This window comes from Silurus aristotelis (genome assembly GCF_946808225.1).
Source record: "Silurus aristotelis genome assembly, chromosome: 6".
NCBI lineage: Eukaryota > Metazoa > Chordata > Actinopteri > Siluriformes > Siluridae > Silurus > Silurus aristotelis.
This window is the reverse complement of record NC_139579.1, coordinates 24,088,010-24,098,893: the sequence shown is the minus strand read 5'-3', so window position 1 is coordinate 24,098,893 and position 10,884 is coordinate 24,088,010. Positions and strand designations below refer to the sequence as shown.

General features: G+C 36.6%; 1 protein-coding gene across 1 annotated transcript; it reads right to left on the bottom strand.

Annotated features, from left to right (window-relative positions):
• Positions 1-1,089: 1,089 nt before the first annotated feature.
• ndc80 (NDC80 kinetochore complex component) lies at positions 1,090-10,153 on the bottom strand. Its single transcript, XM_083543935.1, has 17 exons — positions 10,012-10,153; positions 8,585-8,678; positions 8,373-8,450; positions 7,914-8,046; positions 5,380-5,552; positions 5,140-5,242; positions 4,776-4,865; positions 4,511-4,604; positions 4,290-4,390; positions 4,065-4,209; positions 3,513-3,718; positions 2,712-2,864; positions 2,521-2,610; positions 2,231-2,323; positions 1,721-1,851; positions 1,487-1,589; positions 1,090-1,360 (listed from the first exon to the last, which is right to left on the bottom strand). Exons 2-17 carry the CDS (start codon positions 8,671-8,673, stop codon positions 1,235-1,237), a joined length of 1,908 nt encoding a protein of 635 aa, XP_083400061.1. The 5' UTR covers positions 8,674-8,678; positions 10,012-10,153; the 3' UTR covers positions 1,090-1,234.
• Positions 10,154-10,884: the final 731 nt, after the last annotated feature.

Here is a 10,884-nt window from a genome sequence, read left to right as displayed (position 1 = left end):
TTCAACCGATTCTTTATAGCAACAATTGTGCATCCGCTCGGTATCGGCACCGAGTTTCATTCAAATCTGGGGGATTTCCAAGCAACGTGTAGTTTAGTCTTTTTTACCTAATATAATCCGCGAGACCTATTAAAGTTTATAATGACACGTTATACTTGTCTTCATAGCTTAACTGAGCACGCACAATAAAGAATCGACTCACTGAACACGGAATTACGAGTCATACAGTTTAAGTTCACGTACAATCTAAAGTTCCCCAACACGTGTTTGCGTTCTACCGTAGTATCTTGGTGCAGATATTTGCACATCCATCGAAGTTCTTGCGCATTTAGGCAATAGAAGTTGCGGACCAACCTCAGTATATCCATACAATAACACTAAATGTGATATACATATATAAGTAAGGGATTTAGTGAAGATGTACATGTAAGAGCAGATTAGATTGCTAAATCAGGTCACTATGTTTAAACCCATATGCATTATATTTGCAGCTAGTTGTGCGATCAAATACTGGCAAATGAAAGAGTGTGAGGAGCGTAAAAGTAGTCTTGGGAAACAAGAGTTTTGCTCAACATTCAGTAGGCTCACTTGATTTCTCATAGCCTATTTACATTTTTCACAAACAGTGGAACATCCATATGTTAATATACAGTATTAATGACAAAAAAAAGATATTCATGTGGCTATTTTGGGAGTCACAGTGGATAGTATTGCCATCTCACAGCTTCAACACTATCTTGGGTTACTGTCTGTTCAGTGTTTTACATGTTCTGGCCATGTCCACGTGGGTTTCCTTTGGGTTCTCAAGTTTCCTCCCCATCCCAAAAGCAGGTCAGTAAATTGGCAGTGGAAGGTGCATCTCAATAAGTGTATGAATGCACAAATGTGGGGGTGTGTCCACCGGCTTCCCAATCAATGTGCATGTATGTATCCGTCAACGGTGATTTTGCAAATAAATAAATTGATGCACAATTTTATAGATATATAAACTAAATAATCATAACAAAAATGTTATATTATAGTTCTTAAGTTTAATCCATAATAAAACCAAAATGTAAGGTATTTCTGGAGAATATTTATGCAGCCATATATTTTATACGTTTATTTTTTAACAGGACACAATATATAAAAAAAAATGCATGTGTTCCAAGACAAACATACAATATTTTCCTTTAACAGTAGCACAAAACCTATTAGTACAAAACTATTTACAAATTGGTTTCCCATTTATTCATTAAAAACTATTTGCTCTAGCAACAAAGTTTTCAACCATTTCCTTCAGCTGCTGCAGATCTACTTGGTCTTCACGGATGATTTCATTCATTTTGTCCATCTTTTTGACTTGGTCGCTACAATGTTTCTGAAAAAATGAATATACAATATTTAGAACAAAGAGAGTTTTGATCAGTTATGATTAACTGATCTAGCTTATATTTTTATATCTATATAGTAACAGAACTGGCTTGTTATAATCACGTTTTCTTACCTCAACTATGTCCAAGTGGCCGACTGCAGCAGTGAAGACATGCGTCAGATTGTTTGCTACCATCCGGCTTTCTTCTTTGGTTTCCTGAAGAACAAGATGGTACCTAACAAAGCAACAGTGATCATGTTTTATGTCTGTTATTTATATAAAAAAAATAAGAATAATAATTATAAGATGGGTAAATGGTGAGGGGAAAAACTTTTGTATGAAATAAAGTTATGCATGTTCCCTCACTGTTGTTGGGCTGCTTTCAGCTGCTCTTCAGCTTCCTCATGTCCATCCATGACTTTCTTTTCTAGAAGCTTCTTGTGACTTTCAGCAGAATCCACATCAGCTGCCCACTTTTCCTCTTCATGAGCCATATCCTACTCAACGTTTAAAGTTTAATTAGCTTAATTATATAAAATTACTATATAAAGGAGACATTTTTGTGGTGGAAAACAAACAACCAAATTTCTCCACTTTACTAAAAGTGAAAGTTTTAATTTGGTAGCAATCATTATGTTTGAGTATTTAACTTTGTTGATAAAACAGTATTTTGGAATACAGTCAACCCCCAATAATTCGCGGTTCAGAACTTGCGGCTCTGGAAATTTGCGGGTTCTCATTTGGAACCTGACTAACAGCAAGTACCATAGGGGCTGCATCCAAAATCTGCGAATTTTCGGAATTTGCGGGGGGAATGTACTCAATTTAATTTCTTTAACATAGTATTAAAACTTCTCAAGCTCAGATCATATGTACCTGCATATCACGCTCCCACTGCTCATCCAGTCTGCGAATCTGCTCCTTAAGCTGCTTTATGTCATTTAACTTCTCAGAAATGTTGGACTTAATCTAGCAAAGAGAACAAGCATATTACTCAGCTACATCATTAATGTTTCAAACTGTTCATTTGTAAAACACTAACTTTTAGTTAAAGTTACTAAAATCTATCCATTTAAAACAAAAACCCACTAAGCTCATAATAAGATCCAATAAGAACATATATGAAATAAAATCTCAAATGACAAACAGGTCACGCTTTTTCATACCTGTTCCACTGTCTCATCCAGGCTCAGCTTCATATTAGTTACATTGCTGAACTCTTCCTCTACATCCACCAGCATGCTTTTAAGAGGATTCTATAAACAGTTAAAATGACATTTAAAAAAAAAAAAAAAAAACAAACCCACGATGTGATCTTTTGTGTGTGGATTAGTTGCAGTTGTGAGTTTGCCCATACCTGTATCTGACTCTTGATTTGGGTGGCGGTGGTTGGGCCATAGTCACTGACTGTTCTGATCTCAAAGTCGTGGCCACAGGCATTCTCAGCTGACTGGGGAATAAGCTTTAGCATGCGTGCCAGTTTGTGGTACTCTGCCAACTTTACCTCAACCTAGAGGAACAAATTGAAGCAAATAAATTGTTTCTAAATTTCTACGTAAACAGAATAGAAACGTTATATTCTGCACTGTATACCTTGTAGTATGCCATCAAACGAATTATGCATACTGAACAATAAACTTTTGGATCTCTTTCAGGTACTTGTACATGCTGACACCTCCTTTTTCTGCACTATGTATGACACCTCACCATCACACCCATACAAGGTTCTTTCCCAAATTGTTTCCACAAAGATGGAAGCGCAGAATTGTCTAAAATGCCTTTGTAGGCTGCAACATTCTAATTTCCTTTTCATTGGAACTAAAGGTCTCAGGCTTGTTCAGAAATGACAACGCCCCTGTGCACAAGAGCCCTGACCCCAACCCCACTGTACATCTTTGTAATTATCTGAAATGATAACTGTAGCACAGACCTCCTTGCATGACATTAGAACTCAACCTCACCACAGCTCTTGTGGCTGAATCAGAAGTAATACCCTTAGCCTTACATGCATATACAGTGGCAGGGCTGTTAAGTGTGAGGTGTCCGCATACCTTTAGCTATATAATGTAGATAGTAAAAGGCTTGACAGTGAAGAAACATAATTAATAATAAAAAGTGCAATCTCTTTTGATTTGGTTAGGTCAGTGTTCTAACCCACCCTCTCCTTGGTTTTAGCCAGGGTGATCTCCTCATTCCAGACCAGCTGCTGGGCCTCCTCAAGGCTGCGACTCAGGGTATTAACATTCTGCTGTAGTTCATTTCTCTCTCTGTTGATGCGCTCTATATCGGCCGGAGTGAACTTCTGATTTTCCAGAATGTGCTGCAGCCTGGCCTGCTCCCTCTTCAGACTCTCCAGTTGAAGGTCTACATACAGAGATAGTTATATTCTTTTTGTGCTATACAAAATGCTTATACGATATTTAAAAAACTCTACATAAAAAATTATTTATCACGTCATTGAGCATTATTTATTTCTCACATATAACTATAAAGACTTTCTAAGGTGACAACTGCTATAAAACAATTGATAATGAGAACCTGTATGATTTAACCTGAACATTTCACAACATTAAACATAACTATAATTGAATCAAAATATATAATTGTATTCCTTACAGATTACCAGCCCCTACTGGAAAACAATTCCCTGCTGGGAAAAAAAAATGCAACCTTTCTGGGACACTGGTTCAGAGTATACATTGGAACGTACTTGCTGCCTCCAGTTCCTCAGACAGTGCTGTAGCCTTATTCTCCTGGTGGGATTTGAAAGAGTCCATGTGAGTACGGTAGCTCTGCAGCTTCTGGAGGTCAGTCTGTAACTTCAGTTTCTCCGTCCTTTGTCCCATTAAACGATCCTATACAAACCAGTTGTGTGAAGGGTTATATGGTGATATACAGGATGCATGCATCAAATTAATTAAATGTGTAGACTTACAGTATGACTTTCTTTCTCCAGTCTTTCTACTTCAGACATCAACACTCTGTGTTTCTCCTGTTGTGATTCCAGTAGCGCCTCGTCAACATTATACAGCCTCTCTGTGTTAATTACATTGATAATTCTTTATGATTTATCCCAAATGTCTTACTTCAACATAAATCATGACTTTGTCCAACTTATATATTATATAGTTAACTAGGTTAACAAGTCTGACTTACTCAGATGGCTGAGGTAATCTGCATCCTCATCCTCAAAGGTATCTGCTCCTTGCATGAATTTATTGTACGTCTTAGAGCAATATTCTAAAAAGAGCTGAGAGACATAATCCAGGATGCATGATACATAACATAATAGGCAGTATTTCAATCCTAATAATTTTCACACGTCAATAAATCAAATCCCGAAACATTTGCTGTTTAGAATGACTGGGTTAAAATATTTTGACTAAGAAATGTGCAAGCAATGCTGCTTTAGAAATGGGACCTTATTGTACTCCATTCCATCCTCCAGTTCAGAGTAGCCATCTGAAAAGTCCCCAAACAGTACATCCTGACTTTTCATACTGTTAAAGCTCTGCAATGAGAATATAATAATTAATAGCTTATATTCTGTGGCACCAAATACACTCAGTTTCAAAATCTAAATTAATTGAACAGTGATTAGAATGTTTATCAGGTTTGATATTCATAAATGTATACAAAAATATATATATTTTTTTCCATTCCTTTAACACAATTTCCATATTTCTTATATTTGTGTTATAACCTGATATAACATTCAACTGTTAAGTCAAAGCCAGAATGTTGTTCCTTTAGCTGTAGAAAAGTCACCCAGAGGCCAAACTTACCCTAACAGTGTCAATTAGCCAGATGAGGGCTCCCAGAGCCTGAGGCCAAGTATGTGGTGCCCCAATGGAGTACATGGAGCTTTTTGATAGAGGAAATGGGTACCTGAAAAACAATGTACACCGATTATTTTAATGATTCACTGATAAGAATTCAAATCATATCTGGGAAAAATAATATTCTACGTATAGTATGTTGAATTGTCAGAAACACTATAATGACCAAGTCAATTTACACTTTACCCTAAATCTCTCAACATCCTAGGTATTTCCTCTTCAACCTTGGCTGTAGGCATCTGAAAGGTAGGGTCCAGCAAACTGTAAATAAACTCGAAGATCTTCAGAAACTCTTTAGTGGAAGGTGACTGAAGAGATTTGACTGTGATTGTAGCTGGAAATCCATTGTCTCCAAGGAACTGCAAAGAAACACAAAAGTATCTATTAAATAAAACTTGATTTGGGCTTCATAATGACTAAACCCTAGCATTATTCTGGTGCATGGTCTAAACTACACTGTGTGTGTGTGCGCGCGCATGTGTATGTGTGTGTGTGTGTGTATATATATATATATATATATATATATATATATATACACAGTGAGGAAAATAAGTATTTGAACACCCTGCTATTTTGCAAGTTCTCCCACTTAGAAATCATGGAGGGGTCTGAAATTGTCATCGTAGGTGCATGTCCACTGTGAGAGACATAATCTAAAAAAAAAAATCCAGAAATCACAATGTATGATTTTTTAACTATTTATTTGTATGATACAGCTGCAAATAAGTATTTGAACACCTGAGAAAGTCAATGTTAATATTTGGTACAGTAGCCTTTGTTTACAATTACAGAGGTCAAACGTTTCCTGTAGTTTTTCTCCAGGTTTGCACACACTGCAGGAGGGATTTTGGCCCACTCCTCCACACAGATCTTCTCTAGATCAGTCAGGTTTCTGGCCTGTCGCTGAGAAGCACGGAGTTTGAGCTCCCTCCAAAGATTCTCTATTGGGTTTAGGTCTGGAGACTGGCTAGGCCACGCCAGAACCTTGATATGCTTCTTACAGAGCCACTCCTTGGTTATCCTGGCTGTGTGCTTCGGGTCATTGTCATGTTGGAAGACCCAGCCTCGACCCATCTTTAATGCTCTAACTGAGGGAAGGAGGTTGTTCCCAAAAATCTCGCAATACATGGCCCCGGTCATCCTCTCCTTAATACAGTGCAGTCGCCCTGTCCCATGTGCAGAAAAACACCCCCAAAGCATGATGCTACCACCCCCATGCTTCACAGTAGGGATGGTGTTCTTGGGATGGTACTCATCATTCTTCTTCCTCCAAACACGTTTAGTGGTATTATGACCCAAAAGTTCTATTTTGGTCTCATCTGACCACATGACTTTCTCCCATGACTCCTCTGGATCATCCAAATGGTCATTGGCAAACTTAAGACGTGCCTGGACATGTGCTGGTTTAAGCAGGGGAACCTTCCGTGCCATGCATGATTTCAAACCATGACGTCTTAGTGTATTACCAACAGTAACCTTGGAAACGGTGGTCCCAGCTCTTTTCAGGTCATTGACCAGCACCTCCCATGTAGTTCTGGGCTGATTTCTCACCTTCCTTAGGATCATTGAGACCCCACTAAGTGAGATCTTGCATGGAGCCCCAGTCCGAGGGAGATTGACAGTCATGTTTAGCTTCTTCCATTTTCTAATGATTGCTCCAACAGTGGACCTTTTTTCACCAAGCTGCTTGGCAATTTCCCGTAGCCTTTCCAGGCCTTGTGGAGGTGTACAATTTTGTCTCTAGTGTCTTTGGACAGCTCTTTGGTTTTGGCCATGTTAGTAGTTGGATTCTTACTGATTGTATGGGGAGGACAGGTGTCTTTATGCAGCTAACGACCTCAAACAGGTGCATCTAATTTAGGATAATAAATGTAGTGGAGGTGGGACATTTTAAAGGCAGACTAACAGGTCATTGAGGGTCAGAATTCTAGCTGATAGACAGGTGTTCAAATACTTATTTGCAGCTGTATCATACAAATAAATAGTTTAAAAATCATATATTGTGATTTCTGGATTTTTTTTTTTTAGATTATGTCTCTCACAGTGGACATGCACCTACGATGACAATTTCAGACCCCTCCATGATTTCTAAGTGGGAGAACTTGCAAAATAGCAGGGTGTTCAAATACTTATTTTCCTCACTGTATATGTGTGTGTGTGTGTGTGTGTGTAAAACAGTACACAATCATACTGAAATAATTAAAAGGTGTATTGCATTAATGTGATTTATTTTATTTTTTAAATATTATAAAATATTTAACAAAGCAGGCATTTAATTGAAATCTGTTTAAAAAAAAAAAATTTTCCAGTTTTGCATTTGTTCCCCCTTATTATACCGAAATTGTACAGAATAGTGACTTAAAAACCGAGGTACGTACTGAACTGTGAAAATTGTGTAAATCCGTTACACCCCTAAATATTTTTTATTTACATATACACACTTTATTTTTATTATTAAATGTCATTATTTCAACATAAAACTACATAAAAACAATCCCCTATAAGTTTTTTGGTCTATCATGCTATCTGCAAGAGACCGGGAAAATCAGCTAAACGAATTAATTATGTGGCAAATGCAATTCTGTGATAAACCGGGGGGTGCAAGATTCGAACCGCAGTAAAGCGGGGGATTACTGCATATTATAGCAATTATTTAGAGCTAATGGCACATTAAAAATTCAACTGAAATGAAAAAGGTGCTGAAATAAATTAAATCACACCTCACAAAGCTGCTTGATACACTGCTGAACGAAGGATTTGTCATGAAGAGGTCGTGGGTCCTTCATCTTTTCTGAACCTCCATAACTCCCAAACATGCTGTTTCTCTGCCCACCTGCACCTACACCAGCTCCTCTGTAGATAAATAAGAATGAGACAACATAACTGGGACTGAAAATGTAGGGAATATTAGCAACAATAAAAAAACAACTACCTATTATATAAAACGTATGACGCATTTATAGATGTTAACAATTTGGCATCAGAATTATTACGCATTTTAAGGGTAAGGCATAAAACAGTGGCGATGAGATGTAGAGTTGATCATTTTAAACAGTTTTATTACTCTTATACCACAGCAAAAAATTATAATTATTTATTTATTACTGAACTTGCCGAAGAGTCATCATTTTTATCAATTTATATAATTTATTTTTGTGAAAAATGCAACTATCACTTACTTCCCAAAAAAGCTGGTCCTTCTCTCTGATGTGCTGGACTGAGGCTTAGGGATGTTCAGCTTGCCAAACACATTGTTACTGGCAAAAGAATATAAGTGTCACATAAACCAGATACATACAGGATTTATAGTCAAGTATGACTGTAAATAAAAAGTGAGGTGGTCTAAATACAGCTCAATGTAGCAAAAACCTCAGCACATGAGTATGTATACCTCTGTGGTGTAGCATTCGCCATGCTCATCCTGCCATCAGTCACACGCATCGGCATCTCGGAATACCTGCTGCTTGGTCTTCGGCTCATTTTGACTTGAAAGCGGAAGCAAGGATCATTCAAATAAATAACACTGTACGGCTAAAAACATTAGATTGAATGCAACATTATTTCTTCATGCCCATCAATAAAGATCAAAAATCTACAGCAGAGTAATCTTCTCAATCAGAACAGAAACACAGCACAGTGAATTGACATGCAGACACAAATCGCATTTGTCATATTAAGATATGCTTTTCAAAGTTTACATCCGAATTCAATACCACAGCGCCAATATGGAATACAGATAAATAAGGATCCAACCAGGACCAAAAATGGACCAAATGTAATGTGTATCTCAATGCATCATAATGCACAATGCAGCAATATTTGCACATTACAATGTACATGATACCAAACCCGGTCTCATTTCTTTCATCTTAAAAATCCAGCTGGAAACCCAGGTCCTACAAGCCTTATTTAGTGATTTATTTTTTAGAAGGAAAAAAAAATAATCTTTCAAGAAACTGCCCTGAACACGTTAATATTATTTTTTTAGTCAAATGTCAGACTGTGTGCTAAAATCATATGAAAGGCTGGGAGCCTGTTATCTACATTTTATTATATTTATTCAATGTGAAACCATGAACATTAGATCTTAAATCTCGCTTTAATCATAAGACAATTAAATCAAGGCTGGGTATAACAATAATACAAATTAAAAATCGTAATTTTCTTTTTCATTTGCTCTGTTGTTTTGAACACATTCAGAAGGAACATATTTGTGGGGACTGATATAAAAAAAAAAACGGATTTCTTTATTTATAATGATCACATCTGGCTTATTTAATACCAGAAATGTCTACAGCTGTGCTGCCATTTAACATTGGTTAAATTATTGGTATGTTTTGAGTTATTATAATTTGCATTTATATGAATCTTTTCCAATGGCGGTAAAGAAGACGTCGTATCATCTTTTCAACGCACCAACAAACTGATACTATTCAGCCTATAAATGAGCTTTTATACTGAATACTTCAACCCAACAGCTTTGTCCCATTCCACCTCCACCTACCGGTCTAGCCAAGACCTCAAGCTAGCACGAGGGGGACATTCATAGCTAAATTAAATGTGTATCAGACTATTAAAATTGCACGGACAAAAATAATATATATTTATATGTAGCTAACCATGCTAGCGCTAGCGGTGACTAAGACATTAGCAGTTGCGCCAGGAATAAGATTCACGACTAGCAACCATGAACCAGATGCTAAAACTACGGCTAACTAGCTGCAAATGAGTTTTAATCGCTTATAATACAATTAATAGTATGTATAAAATGTTTAATAGTGTTATCGCTTTTTAACAGCACTATTAGAGGTGAAATACCTGCTATAGGAGTCCAGCTTTGCCTTTTGCTGTTTTCAAATTTTTCCGCCAATACGTTCCAACGGACCACACGGATGACGTCAGATGCAGAATCGGATCTTTGAGTCGGTTCTTTTGCTCGTTTAAAGTTTAGAACCGAATCTTTCCTGCCTTACTTTTCTTTGCGGGAGATAGAGGAAATGCAGTTGCTCTTGCAGAGTGTTTATCATCAAAATACAAAAATAAAAGAACTTTTTAGCTGTTCGTCATGGATAAACATGGCGAAGGTTGAACTGATTTACATGAACTGATTCCAGCTATGGATAGAGAACTAACATCGAACCTGATTGAAGGCTGGGGCTAAAATAAATAAATAAATTAATAATAATAATACAATAAATAAATAAATAAATATATATATATATATATATATATATATATATATATATATATATATATATATATATATATATATATGTGTGTGTATGTATACACACACCATAAGTTCTGAATGAAACCAGACCTGAATGGAAGAAAGTTGAAGGTTTTATATTTGTCTGTGGTTCTACAACTGAGCAGAGTAGCTTTTCAGGGTCAGCCAGGAATACCTGGGTTGATAAGAAGAGCCATAGAATGAGTGTGGGATATAGGTAGTAAATCTGAGATTGTGTCATGAGGTTGCTACACTGTCATTAGTAAAAATAAATAAATAAATAAATAAAAAGAAAATTGAAGGTGAACTGAAATGTTTACCGTAATTTCCGGACTATAAAGCGCACCCATATATAAGCCGCACCCACTGAATTTTACAAATAGTTTTATTTTATTTATTAATTTTTTTATTATTTTTATTGAGGAAGGAACAGAGGGAAGCACAATAACAAACAACAATAA

Coding starts and splice junctions, on each gene's coding strand:
- ndc80 (XM_083543935.1), bottom strand. CDS start 8,673: ATGAGCCGAAGACCAAGCAGCAGGTATTCCGAGATGCCGATGCGTGTG. Junction 8,047..8,372: donor AGGACCAGCTTTTTTGGGAA/GTAAGTGATAGT, acceptor ATTTATCTACAG/AGGAGCTGGTGTAGGTGCAG. Junction 2,611..2,711: donor AAATCAAGAGTCAGATACAG/GTATGGGCAAAC, acceptor AACTGTTTATAG/AATCCTCTTAAAAGCATGCT.